Below are 15,246 nucleotides of genomic sequence, written 5' to 3'. Positions count from 1 at the left end.
TCTCAGTCCAAATGTCTCCTAGATTTTCAAATTTGTCCTCTAATCCTTCTTCTTCACTTTTAATCTTTTTGGACCTTACACTAGACGATGGACACTGGTCTAATAAGTCCTGAGTCAAAGCTCTCCCTTCTTTCTTCTGTCTCTTGGGCTTCTCTTCAAGGTTTAACTCTTTTCCTTTCCTACTCTTTTTAGAAGAAGAAGACGAAGGTTCCATAGTTACAGTAAATAAGAGAGACAACACTTACTTGGTAGAATGCTCAACTCTTCTGGTTATCGTTTGCAAATCTCTGCAAGTTCTTCACAGCTTCCAATCTCTTAGCATCGATCTGATTCTTACGAAAATTCACTCAGTTCAATTGCAATTGAATGGGCAACTTGTGTACAGTTAATGTTCCTGCATCTGTAACGGCTACTCAAGTGTTTTAAACTTAATTGCAGATGTGACACTTTTCAACTGGGCCTTTAACTCCTTCGCGGGAAGTACAGTCCGCTCAAAGTGCGCGCGTTTCAAGTTATCGATGAAACCCTTGTCTTCGGCCAAGTGTTTGAATCTTCCATCGAAAGCTCACTCTCTTCGATAATATTGTTTCGGTGAAAAACTTACGTCGAGAAGCCGCTTTTAAGACTCATCGAAATCACTTTTTCATCGATAGTCCCCTTTTTCGACAAGTTGCTCGTGAGTTTCATCGATGCCATACTTTCGATGAGTTTCTTTCTTCGGTGAAGGCTTATGAGTGTTCATCGATATCCCCTTTTTCATCGATATCCTTTTTATCGATGAAACAGCTTTTCTTTTGTTCGACACCACGTTCATCAATGAAACTTGCATTTCGATGAATGTCTCTTGAGTTTCTTCGGTAACGACATTCCTTCGAAATCACCTTTTGCCTTTTCGCTTTTTGCTTTTTGCTTTTTGCTTTTACCTTTTCGATGAAACCTGGAGTATCGATGAGCGGTTTCTTGCGTTCATCGAGGTAACTTCTTGCCGAAACACCTTTGCTTAATGCTTTATATGCCCTGTGTCGATGAAAACGCTCTTTCGATGAAACTTCTCCTGCAGTGCTCGATACAGTTTACTGGCCGAAATATCCATTAGTCTTCATGCTTATGGAAACATATTTATTATTTTTTTTTTTTATTATATTTTTTTTTTTTAAAAAATAGTGCTCAACACACTTTACGCCTCCCAACAATAAAAATGGATAGACAATGAGGTTCCATAGTCCATTAGACGTAGGTTTGAGAAAACAATTAATCAAGAGATTTTTTAGAGCTAAAATGAAACTTCTTTAGAGGGATATTTGAGACTCCACTACACACAATTTGGCAAATTTTAAAGAAAAATACTTATTAGATGATAATTTATAGTATTAGTACTCTCCCATGTAAACATAAGATATATATAATTTTTGAAATGTTTGGGAGAACTAAACAAAATAAACTCTTATAAAATAAAAAAATTTAAATTTCATAATTTTGAAAACAAAACCATGCCAAAAAGAAGAAACCACGTTTTGGATACAAAACAACCAACAAAAACTGCCTATTTGCCTTTGTATTGAACAACTGCAACAACAGTACTAAAACTGCAATAACTTTCTCAAATCTTAACAAAATTTGAAATTGCAAAATGTTTTGGAAAGATTAGAGTGAGACCTTCAAAACTTAGAAACCATTTTACAAAATATTTATATGTTCTTAATGAAAGAATAGTATGGCTTTTGAAAGAAAATTCACAAAAAAAGAATTAAAAGAAAAGTGACTGCTTTTTCTAGCAAACACCCCAACTTGTATTTTGATGACAAATTCTTTGACTCTAAGTGCAAAGAGCTTCAAAAACCAGCTGACATTGATGAGAGCTTAAACAATCAAACCAAATGGATTGGAAAAATAATTTCAAAGCCATGGATCAAAGAATGCTCTGATATGTTAACAAGCAAAAAAGAAGTAACAATAGAGATTTGATTCTACAAATGAGACAATAATCTTTGCATAATAATAAAACTACAAACTTGTATTTCCAATATGCCTACATGAAGAGAAAAATACAATAATATATAGGCATGAATATGCCTAATTAAAGATTTGGAAATATCATCTAGATCTTAACATGAAGTAGATATAATAACAATTTGCTATCTTATGAGAAACTAATTAACCATTAGCTAGATAAGACAAACCTCCTAACAACAAGGAAACTAACCTTTACTTTTAACTGTTGACTTTTTACGTAGAATAAAAACTAATATAATAATAATATAATAATCCTATGTTAATAACTTATATATAACCTATGAATCCTAATTACAAAGGATCATCCATGTTAAGTTTATTTAAATTCTGTGATCAAGAGGCTAGAACAGATGAAGATATAGTCTGAAATTTACTTCGAACTGCAGTAGTGTGAATGGAACGGAAGCACAACACTTATCAATTTCGGTATTGTCCTCCTCCCATTGTATGCATGTTATATATATGAATGAGAGGGTACGTAGAGAAGAGATATGTCTTCCCACGTGGGAAGACACATCTCTTCCTACGTACCACTCATCATATCACCGAACGTTAACAAACATATTATTTGCTTGACTGATCGCGATTTATGATAAATCGTTTAACCCAGCCCGATAACAAGAAGGGGTGTGACCGGTGGCAACCACCCTCATTCAATATTTATTCATTGTCTATTGTTAACGCGAATATGTTAACATGTAATTAATTCATGCATCAGAAATAGTACGACCGACGTTACAAGAATTAACAATCCATTACAAAAGCAAAAGAGGGCCCCTCTGAACACCTATCTTTAGACACTCCAACAGCAACCAAATCCATTCCCCCCTTGAACAAAAAACGTTGAAATAGGAGTCACAACATGATTTAAAATTGAATCTTCCTTTACAACCCCCAAAGATTCCCAACAAACATTTATGGAAATAATGGAAGAAACAACAGAACCTACGTTGCTAAGCACTCTCCCCCACAAATCTAGGAGACTAATAACCTCACCAACAGCAACAACACCCTGGAGAGGAACAAGTGCTGCAACAACATGCAAAGGATCCTCATTTGGCAAAGAAAAGCCACTAGTCGTAGGTTCAAAGAGGGGAACTCAAACAACAAATTAAATCGAACCATGACAGCACCATCGAGAATCAGCTACAAACCAAAAGGGGAACCAAGGGATTCAACAGAAGAAAGCACCACCACAAAGGCAAAGTCCACACCCTTGCACAAAGCATCCCCACATAATGACCCAACAAAAACAGGGTCCCTAGTAGATAGACCCTTCACATTCACGGGGCCAAGGATGCCATACTTATCTAGATGAAACGACGCCTAGGAAAGGAAACCCTTTCACAAGCCCAGCTTGATACCTATTGAAGACACCCCAAAAATAGGCAACGCTTGAACAACAAGAGCATCCTATTGCAAGGTGTATGACCTTGGTCTCCTTGTGTTGTGCAACGCAACGCTCGGGTTTGTGACATGGCTTAACCGCCCCCCATGGATTCATTAAGTCATGCGGTTGTATCAGGCATTAATAGGTTGATCTTTTGGTGCAACGACAACCATGTCTCTAACAATGGTATCAAAGCCTGGGTCACGGGTTCAAACCACTCGCTTGCATTGGGGGGATTGTTGCAAGGTGTACGCCCTTGGTCTCCTTGTGTTGTGAAATGCAGCACTCAGGTTTGTGACATGGCTTAACCGCCTCCCATGGATTCATTAAGTCACGCGGTTGTATCGGGCACTAATAGGTCGATCTTTTGGTGCAACGACAATCGTGTCTCTAACACATCCAACCATCTAGCCTCCAGTAGGATGTCGAGAAGAAGCTCATCATTGTCTACGGCGATGTCTTGGAGGAGTTTTTGGGCATCGATATCGCCTCCAACATAGTCATCTCCATCTTCATCTAAATCATCCTCATTCTTGATTCCACTTGCAAACTGGGCTCACCCTCTCCCAATTACACACTCCTCATGCCCACTTGTCTACTCCTACTCCCACTCTCACCCATGTTACTTCTTAGTCTCTTTTTATGGGAACTTGTTAGTTATAATATGTTGTTAAGTGGGAGCTTTGGTAGAGTTTTGGGAGGAGAAACTCAACTAGATTGATCACATTGATTAATCCCTTTTAAAGTCAAGGTTTGTCTTAAGCTAGTAAAAATGTATTTTGGTTGCTCATAGATTAACAAAATTCAAAAGCATTTTGCCTGATGTCTCATTCTTAACCCTTTGTTCAATATATCTGTTTTCAAAAATGTTTAGAGAGTAGGGTTTTCTTTGTAGGTTTTGAAGACTTGCTCTAGCTTAAATGCTTTGACTGTTGGAATAATTTACTGACAAGAAACTTATTTAAGAAAATTACCTGATTATTGTATAAGGAATACCAGAGTCTGCAAGATATTCTTCAGCCTTTCGTTTCCATATCTGCAATTACAACGAGACATTACATAACCATGTCCTTTCTATTTTTCACTGCATCTGCATATAACTGCTACATTTTAATGAACAATTTAAATCATATAGAAAAATCGATAAAATAATAAATATAAACAAATGAGTAATATAACGTAAGATAGAAGAGCTTCAAACAAGCACATAGCATATGGTTTAAACAATGAGAACCCATTCATAAGTAAGAAATCTGATATCTTTCCAAAGCTATAAAACATTGTCATATTACACTAACTGTGAACTGATGGAAGACTTACATCTTATGCTCTTCTTAACAACTGGCTACTTCTAAACATTACAATATCAAATTCACACTGCAATTTGTTAATTATAACTCTGAATTTGTTTGTTTCCTACCTTAAAGTTTCACATTCTTGAAGTACACTGACTAACTTCCCTAAGTAACTACTGAACGTTACAAGACATGTTCTAAAATAACTGATGCATTCCTAAATGAAACTATGAGTTTACACTCTAAAAAAGCATTGAAATTTTGGGGGCTGTAAGATAATCTTTCACATAACTATTTGTTGAATGCAAAGAACTATTTAACACTAATTGGACATGTTCCATCACATGCAACATTAGTGATCTAGTGCAGCACCCTGAAAAGTACAATGAACAAAGAAGTAGATTTTCAAGATGCCCTGTTTGAAAAGCAAGCAATATATCACACGTATCAAACCTCTAATGGAAACCTGGAATTCAAATGCTGAAGAGATTTTTTCTTCTGATGTGACACATAGAGGCTACAAAGTTCAGCAGAGCACATTATTGTCATTCCACAAGGAATATGATCATACCGAGACACAGTGCATAGTAAATGTAGGCAATACAAGCTCTGAATCACCAAGAGGGAATTGGTGTCTTCAAGGGGTTGGTGCCTACAAATCATCAAGAGGGAATTGGTGTCTCCTATGGGTTGATGCCTACAAAATTTGTAAGAGAAATTTTATATAAGCAATATTTTGCCATGGTTTTCTCCAATAAGAGTTTCCACATAAATCATGTGTTCACCTTGTGTTCATGTTATTGATATTGTGCAATTGATGATATTGTGATTGTTAAGTTGAAAAAGTAAAAGACTGTATTATACTGATTCACCCCCCTCTTAGTATAATAGTGTTCTCGTCAATTGGTATCAGAGCTAGTTCCTTTGAATATAGTTTAATCCAGTGCTATGAAACTCGCCTAGATTCAATGAGTTTTAGGTGAGTCAAGCTCATCGAGTCTAGGAGAATTAGACTCAAACTCAATTGAGTCTTTCCCAAACTGTCAAGTCTGGGGACTTGCCAGACCCACCGAGTCCAAGCAAATCCCAATGCCCAGACTCTACCACGCAACATCATTTCATTTTGAAGGCAAAGCAGGAGGAGAAAAAAGATTTGTGAGCAAAATTTAGAGTGCATAGTAGTGAAACCAGCAAGAAGGTAGAGCAAAAATCCATTGTAGAATCGAATTTGAGTGGCCTCGTAAATACGTTTGGTGCATCAAGAGGTGTTTACCAATGATTGGAAGGAGCTCTCTACTGATTTCAAGGTTGATTTAAGAGGTAATTTTGTATTTTGATGGCTTTTTGTGGTTTTTTACCAAAAATTACATTTCATTTCTTCTTTCAATCTTATTTAAGTAGATCAAAGAAAGAACCCTAGGTGTGATGGATTTTTTTTAACAAACCTTGGGTGTTCCTTGTAAAAAAAATCTAATTTTATAGTTGCAAACTCTACATTTTTTGTGTTAGTTTAACAATTATTAATCACAAATGTTATTGTTTTTGTATTTATTTATTATTGCAGCAGCCTTGAGATTTTCAAATCATCTTTATCACAATGTCCAAAATCCCAATTAGAAAGGACCCGTGTTGCAAACATGCTGAAATTTTCCTTGGGCAAAATAAAGGAGAGGTAAAATGTTATTATTTCAAAACAATTTATCTAGAAGAGGCATTAATAGATTGAAATACCATCTTGCACATATACCAGCTCATGATGTTGTGCAATGCTCACAAGTACCTCCAAAGGTTATTAGTGAGGTGCAAGTGCAACTAAAAACATTTGAGTTACAAAAAAAAGTGAAAGAGGCAGAAAAAGGAGATGATAGGTATCAGTGGTAGTGGAGAGTCTTCTTCCATGCCTCCATTCATCCTTCTTCAAGCGCTGGGCCTAGTAATGCTAATGTTGGTGGATGTCCTGGTGTTGGTGTCGGTGCTAGTGCTAGTGCTAGTGCTAGTGCTAGTGCTAGTGCTAGTGGCAGTGTTAGCATTGGGCATAGAGTTCGTAAAGCTAAGAAGGATCCATATCTTTTGCCATGCACTACTCCAAGTTCCCAACCATCAATTGAGAGAATGGGTTGGAACAAGGACATACATGATGCAACTAGACGTGCAATTGGAGACTTTTGGTACTATCGCACATTTCGTTCCATGCAGCCAAGTCATTCTTTGTTCTTTGATTTTTTTTAATTTATAGCTTGATTCTTTGTTTCTTGAATTTTTATATTCAAGGTATGTGAAATTCAAATTTAAACTCTCCATTTTACAATACTTATTTTATTTAATTTATTTGTGACATGTGTTAGGTCTTCTTATTGGCAAAATATGGTTACTGTCATTACTATTTGTGCAGCGTGGTTCAAAGCCCCTAGTGAATATGGCATAAAGGGCCCAATTTTGACACAAAAGGTGGCTAATGTAAAAGCCACAATAGAGGAGCAACAATTGATATGGAGGAAGGGTTGCGCACCATCATGAGCTATAGTTGGACTAACAGAAGAAATAGGACATTGCTGAATTTTTTTGTTCCTTCTATTAGAATCCAAGAACAATGAGAGGGGGGGCTGAATCAATGTTCTACCGATAAAATCAATTTTAGCCTTATTAACAAAGTAATCTAGTAACCGGTAATCATAAAAGAATATAACAGTAAGTAGAAATGATGCCACCACAAGAACATACACCATAACACAGAGATTTATATGTGGAAAACCTCAAAGAGGAAAAACCACGGTGGGATTGGTGACCCACGATATCTATCCACTAGCCAAATGAATATATATTACAATAGGGGCCTACACATGCAGGAAGGCCAACAGCCTAGAGCACACTGCTCATCACAAAAGGAGCCTCACTAACTACAAACACCAAATACTGGTTTACAAACAAAATTTTGAACTCAAAGAATGCATCTGCTATGCTGGATGAGTTTCGGTTCAAACACTGTGTGTACCAATTTACACTGTGTCCTCCTTTACCGGTAACTTACTTCGCATCCCAAACCAATGACTACAGAATATTATATTCGCATTTAGTCAATCAACATTGCTCGCACAATATCACACCAATATATATTCCTTCTCTCTATCTGTATATGCAAAATAACCTAACCGGACTGACCTAAATACCCTTCCCAAACATAAACATGAATGCCTTATGTCGGCTTACAATGATATTACAATTTATTTACATGTCGGCCTAGACAAAAATAAATACATTAAACTTTGTGATCGATGTCGTTGATTGTTGTCGTGTAGACCTGTCGGATCAATCTCCTATGTCGGCCTCATATACCGGTTCCTAGTTTGTCGGTTTCCCTTGTCTACCGGATGACTGGAATGCCGGTTGCCAAATCATGAATACCGGTGAGTACCAGTTAAGTGTCCAGCCCAAAATGATGTGTTGCCATCAATGACAACACAACTAAACCGGATGAGTGTCAATTGCCAACAATCTCCCCCTTTGGCATTGATGGCAACACTCATGTGAAAAATTGATCGCTAAAGTGTTGTCCTAATTCCTCCAAAAATTGACGACCAAAACTGACCCAGCTCCCCCTAAGCTATACATTACTTCTTATGTCCCTTAACATTTTTCACAACAACCACTTCCCCTTTGACATCAATGACAAAGGCAAGGCAAACGAATGTGTTTACCGGATCTAGATGTACTTGAATATATTTGGGTAAGCACCCTTCAAAAATCCTAAGTATCCCAACCGGTTTTCAATGTTCCCAAAATAGATACAAACACATTAAGAATGTATGCATGAAGTTCTTCTTCAGTTAGATTTGTTGGTGTGGGTTTATTCATCAATTCTAAACTTTCCCGCTTATGAAGTAACAAAGTGTTCGACCAGGGACTTACCAATCCTCTTAATTCCCTAGCTCGCCGGATTAACCTGTCCATATCTTTCTCCAAGGTTGATATCTCAAATTTTGTAACCAAAATTTGACAATCAATAGCACTGGTCAATGACTGAGTACCATCAAAATTGTTAGCCAGATGTTCCAACCGGGCCTTTGCCGCTTTTATTTTTACCTCCAGGTCAACTGTAAGTTTGTTGGTGTTAGTACAAGACCTCTATATACAAATGCACTAATTAAGAGCCTCATCAATCTTTGTTAGTTGCTTTGTCATCTTCATCTTGTTTGATATGATCATATTGTCACAGGTGACCTTCCTAGCTGCATTGTATCTCTCTATTAACTGTCGGTTTGATATTTGTTGAAGAGTTTGAAACTCTTTTGCAATGTGTTTAGTCAAACTCGTAAGCTTACTAGAGGGGCTAGCTACCGGACTAGTGTATCCTGGAACTAGCTGCTGCAGAACCGGAATGGCCTGCTCAATGACTTGCTTGTCTTTTGTTCCTTCCTTCCTTAACTTTTGAACTACAACATACATCAATTCAAAACTGCTCAGTATTCCTCTGTCCAAAATCAACTTGACCGGATGAGCCAAGTGCCAACAATGAATTACTCGACTCTCCAACCTGCAGACTGACATTGGTGGCTTCGCCACTTGGTGCAGTAACCTGCTCAACTTTAACCTCTTCTGTATGTACATTTGTTGTCAGAGGTTCAATATCCTCAACCTGTTTATTTTTTGTATTTACATCAATAACCTATACATCCAGAATGTTCTATTCCAGTGTATCCTGCTTATCATGCATAGCTTCAGTGTAATCTACCGATTTCTCTACATTATGTGCAGGTGATACTGCCTAAGGAATATCCTCTATTGGTTTTTGTTCCAAAACCGGTGAATCCAAACCTAATATGCATTTCCCCTTACCATCAACTGATGTGTCTTGAATACCAGACTTAGGAGGGAATACCAGTGGAGTAAAGAAATCAGGTTTATCTACAAAGAATTTTGCCCATGCCTCGTGGGTCTCCTTAACTATTTCATTTACTCTACCTACCATTAGACTCACATGTCGGTGTCTGCTCCGAAAAATTATTTTATTTGCATATTCCAGACACTGCTACAACTCCTCATCAATTAGTCCACCACAAACAGTCAATAACTCCTGCATCTTTATATTTTTATCCTCTTCAATTGCAGATAATCTCCTAGCATCTAGCTTATTGTACAAATCGCTCGATATTTGATTTTCAATCTCAAGTAATGCCTTCTTATATATAACCAAGTATAACAAAACTACTTCGTCAATCTCCATTTGATCCTTATCATCCATATGTATATAGTAATGTGGGATACTACTCAAAATTCCATCTTTAGTTATTTAAATCTATTAATTAAGCAACTGGGAAAGGAGGAATGACTTCAATACTCTTACCGGATTTGAGAGCCATATCTATATCTAATTTCTTCTTGCCATGGGTAGAAGTAGACTCTTTAACCGGTTTCGTCTTCTCTGCAGGTTTCCTCTCCTTCAAAATTTTCTTTGGGGCTGTCGGAGGAGTGACCTTCTCTTTCTGTTTCTTTCCTTCCTCGAGCTTCTTCCTCGGTATCCTGATGTATGTCTTGGGAATGTTTGGGAGCACAACATCAGTATCAGAACCGGATTCAACAGGGGCAATATAAGTTTCCGGTTTCTTCCTCTTCAATACACCCTTGCCGGTTGTTGCTGCCGATGGAGTTTGAATTGCTATCGGAGATGACCCTTCTGCTAGTCCAATGATCTATTTGATTTCAAAGGACATCTTCTCCACAGCTTCACCAACCACCTTGATTTTTCCTTCCCTCTTCTTCTTGCTAAAACCTATCTGAACTTCGGATTCCTTTTGCTTTGTTGTCCCAAAAGTTTTCTCAGCTTCATCAGTCGGGGCATCAATAAGAGTCTTGGCATATAAGTCCAAGATCTCAACATCAACCTCATAACCCATCTCAGTGATCCAGATCTTTCGTGGTTGCACTGCCTCCATCAATGTTTCACCTTCTTCACCATAAAGCAAATTTTTGTAGAGTACTTATCAACAATATGCTTAGGCACTCTCTCTCTCTTCTTCATTGTCTTCTGAAAAGATTTGAAATAACCCCGTAAAATGGAGTCTCTCTCCTTGTCTTGTCCCAATCCTCTTATAGCATCTTTTATTTGTTTCCCTGTCGACATATCAAATGCCCATTGTGTTTTACTGGATCTCGGTAACTCATTCAGATAGAAAAGCATCAAGCAAACAACAAGGTTGCCATACCGGAAAACACCTTTCTTCTTTCCCTTAATCTTCCCTAGGTTTGAAATAAGTTCTTCACACATCCATTGACAGAGATCATACCTATCATTTTCTTTGACCATCTTATGAGCACAGTAAATGCATGAACTGGAAATAGAATTCAATCGATTTGATTGGGTTACCTTGTAACCAATGATCATGCTTGCAAATTGAACAACTTTGTCTCTGATAGTGCTTATCCTCATTGACCGGTTGTCAAAAGTTGCACCAGATAACTTCTCCACCTCATTGTTAGGTATTTTCTTCTTTCTGAGAGTCTGACCAGTTTGGGGCAAACCAGTGATTGCACAAATAGCCTCCTTGGTTATTCTGTAAGGTCGGTCTAGCCACATGAATTCCCCGTGGATATGGCTCCGCACATATCGAATCATTTCATCTTCAAATTCCGACATCTCCAAAATGTTTATGAAACCCTAATCCTTCATAATTTGGAATTCTGGTTTCATCGATCCCTTCCTATCCAGCAGATTTGTCATGTACATTGTTTTGATTTCAGCAGAACCTAAATCCTCCAGAGTGCAGTTGATATATGCACGAACATCTTCTATACAGAACTCCGTCTAGAACCCTAGAAAACGCGCCGACAGAATCATCGACCTTCGCAATCTGAGGGCACTGCTTGAAAATCGGACATGGACGATCCTTGATGTCAACAACAACAGGGGTATCCAAGCCTACCAAAGCGGGATCTGATCCAGAAGCCATTGCAAACAAAAGATAGCTTGGAAACTAATAAAATACCTCACAACCTTCGTCGGTGAAAGCTCTTGAAAATCTGCTCTAAATGCACTGAAATTCGCTTGAAAATGCTCTTGATCGCCTTGAACTCACTCTGCTTAGCTCTAAATGTTGTGTGATCAGAAATGAACTAGCATTTCCCTCTTATTCTGCGAAAAACCCTAATTTCACATTGACATAAATGTGGGCTGGCTTTTCATATCGGATTTAAAATCCATAATCTCAATACCGAAAAACCTTCAGACTGACTTCTCCAAGATCTGAAACAAGCTTTCAAACCGCTACCAGGGGTAATGCAAGATCTATCATTAATTTGCCTCCCCCTAAGACAATGCCTTAGTTACCGGATGAGTTTCCTGTCGGTTGAGTAACCGGGTTGTTTGTCTCTGCTGGTTGATATTAAGATTTCCTAACCCATTTCCTCTCATGCTCCTTCCGAATATCATCAACCTTTTGTTTTCCTTTCTCATCCTTTCCTACCGGATTGTTCTTGCTTCTGCAGAATTTAGCAATATGTCCTATTTTGTTACATGCATAGCAAGTGACATTATTTTTCTGAATTGCTTTAATGCATCCTTGATCATTCCTTGACCTGCCTTGATTAGCCATGTGTCCAAACTTTCCACATGCATGGCATTTCACATTCATTGTACAATCTTCTATCCTATGACCATATTTCTTACAATTTGAACACTGACCAGGAACAACATTATTGTCCTAATTTGCTCTATTTCTGCAATGTCTTGCCATATAACCAAATTTATTGCAAACAAAACATCTACCATTGAATTTATGTGCATTGGGTTGCCTTACCGGTGATTTCTAGTTCTGGTTGACAAGTGGGTTCTCCTTCTGATCGGTTGCTTCAACTTCATTTGTGGTACCGGAGCTTTCTCCATGCTCAAAACCAAGACCTCTAGTGTCTCCTTTGCGCCTTTGATCCTTCAATAGCTCATCAAGCTTTGTAGAACTGTCCTTAAACTTGTCTTAGTATTCATTTGCAATATTCAGATCTCACCTTCGGACTGTTATCAATCTTTCCAACTCTTGCTCATTATTATGGGTTTGCACCAACTTAGTTCTCAATATATCATTCTCATGTGCCAGCCTAATGCATTCCTCAGATCTGTCTTTCAGTGATTTGCCAAGATTTTCTGCAATCTTCTTTCGGTCTTCAATATCCTTGGACATCCTCATGGTTAGGGCTTGCATTTCATTCTTCATGACAGTATTCTCCTGACTCAACTTCTGACATTGTTCTTTAAGGGCATTCTTTTCTTCATCATCCTGATTCTGTAAAAGTTCCTTTCTTCTATCTTGAGCAGATGATAGCCTCTCCTGTAGGATAAGAATGAATTCCTTTGCAAAGTTCAACTCATCTTGCAACTTCAAGTTCTTCATCCTTTCAACATCATAATCTTCAAGTGCTACTTCAAGTTGTTTCTCCAAACTCTTCTCCATGGATTTCGGACTCAAGATCTTCCTTAAGCTATTAGACTTACTCCAAGGTACCAAGCTCTGATACCAATTGTTGGAATCCAAGAACACTGAGAGGGGGGGCTGAATCAGTGTTCTACCGGTAAAATCAATTTTAACCTCATTAACAAAGTAATTCAGTAACCGGTAATCATGAAAGAATATAACAGTAAGTAGAAATGATGCCACCACAAGAACATACACCATAACACAGAGATTTATACGTGGAAAACCTCAAAGAAGAAAAACCACGATGGGATTGGTGACCCACAATATCTATCCACTGGCCAAATGAATAAATATTACAATAGGGACCTGAACATGTAGGAAGGCCAACAGCCTAGAGCGCACTGCTCATCACAAAAGGAGCCTCACTAACTACAAACACCAAATATCGGTTTACAAACAAAATTTTGAACTCAGAGAATGCATCTGCTATGCTGGATGAGTTCCGATTCAAGCACTGTCTGTATCGGTTTACACTGTGTCCTCCTTTACCGGTAACTTACCTCGCATCCCAAACCAATGACTACAAAATATTATATTCGCATTTAGTTGATCAACATTGCTCACACAATATCACACCACTATATAATCCTTCTCTCTGTCTATATATGCAAAATAACCTAACCGGACTGACTTAAATACCCTTCCCAAACATAAACATGAATGCCTTATGTCGGCTTACAATGATATTACAATTTATTTACATGTCGACCTAGACAAAAAATAAATACATTAAACTTTGTGACCGATGCCCCTGATTGTTGCCGTGTAGACCTATAGGATTAATCTCCTATGTCGGCCTCATATACCGGTTCCTAGTTTCCCAGTTTCCCTTGTCTGCCAAATGACTTGAATGTTGGTTGCCGAATCATGAATACCGGTGAGTACCGGTGAGTACCAGTTAAGTGTCCAACCCAAAATGATGTGTGTTGCCATCAATGACAACACAACTAAACCGGATGAGTGTCAATTGCCAACACCTTCCTCAAGTGATTGTACTTCCTATAATGCATTTATTTAGTGATTAGTATTTTTAATTTATTCTTTATTGAATCATTGATTTTATTTCTTTTTCAAGTGGCACTGTATTCATCAAGTCAATTGATGCTTCAAGACATGCCAAAAATGCCACATTCCTTTGTAAAGATTTAGGGGAAGTCCTAGCTGAGGTGGGTGAGGAGAAATGGTGCAAGTTGTGACTGATAATGCAGCAAATTATGTTGTTGCAGGTAGAATATTGATGGAGAAGCAACCATCATGTTGTGACCATTTCACACATCCCCCCATTGCAAATGGGACCCCCACTTTTTTATGCTTTCTAGGTTAGTTGTAGTGTCTTTAGCTATTAACCTTTCGCTAGAGGGAGTGCAGTATCTCAGGTTGTCAAGGGATGATCAAGTCATGTTTGTTTCTTTGGGTGGAATTGAGGTTAGGTAGCTCTCAAGGCTTGGAAATGAATGATATGATGATCATTTCATTTGATCATCATCATCAGAGATGGAAACAATGAGTGCAAGTGTTGAGTCATAGGAATAGAGAGGTTAGATGCAAGTCAATCAGGATGAAGGCCTAACAACCGTGCAGGCTTGGTTGATGATGAAGGACCCTTAGGGTCAAAGAGATGAGTGCTTGATGTTTGAAGAGATTGAGGTGATTGAGCAAGTAAAGTAGACATCTTTGAGTCATTGTCAGTGAGGGGTGAAAACCCCGACCACTGTCAGTGCACCCTCTAAAAGTCCAACCATTTCCTATCAATGACCCCCTAAAAAGTCTGACCATTTCTTGTCAGTGACATCTCAAAAGTCCAATCTCATTATGGCATTGTGTTGATGTGTATTTTGTACACGACCAAACACAGAATAAAATACCTAAAGGTACCTTATCCTCTCTTGAATAAAGTCTCCGAATGCTGAAGATGTCGCGAAAAGGATCAATCGGGATGACTTCAAGGTTCTTTGCTGTAGGATCTCTACGTGTGGATAAGCTCTCTATGGTATGATGTGATTTTGCTGGAATCACAAGGGGACTTACACTTGATGACCTAAACGTCTGATTTGCTGGAATCACAAGATTTTACTGGCTTAGCTTT

General features: G+C 38.1%; 1 protein-coding gene across 1 annotated transcript in view; it reads right to left on the bottom strand.

The window, feature by feature from the left end:
* The window catches only part of LOC131069110 (uncharacterized protein At5g02240), a 116,217-nt gene that overhangs the window by 58,177 nt on the left and 42,794 nt on the right, over positions 1-15,246 (bottom strand). The window contains exon 5 of the mRNA XM_058004423.2: positions 4,378-4,439. Within this exon, the coding sequence (XP_057860406.2) occupies positions 4,378-4,439 (62 nt within the window). The remainder of the gene's footprint in view (positions 1-4,377; positions 4,440-15,246) is intronic.

The sequence above is a fragment of the Cryptomeria japonica genome, chromosome 1, assembly GCF_030272615.1.
Source record: "Cryptomeria japonica chromosome 1, Sugi_1.0, whole genome shotgun sequence".
NCBI classification, from domain to species: domain Eukaryota; kingdom Viridiplantae; phylum Streptophyta; class Pinopsida; order Cupressales; family Cupressaceae; genus Cryptomeria; species Cryptomeria japonica.
The sequence above is the reverse complement of the archived record's forward strand: the minus strand, read 5'-3'. Positions and strand labels throughout refer to the sequence as shown.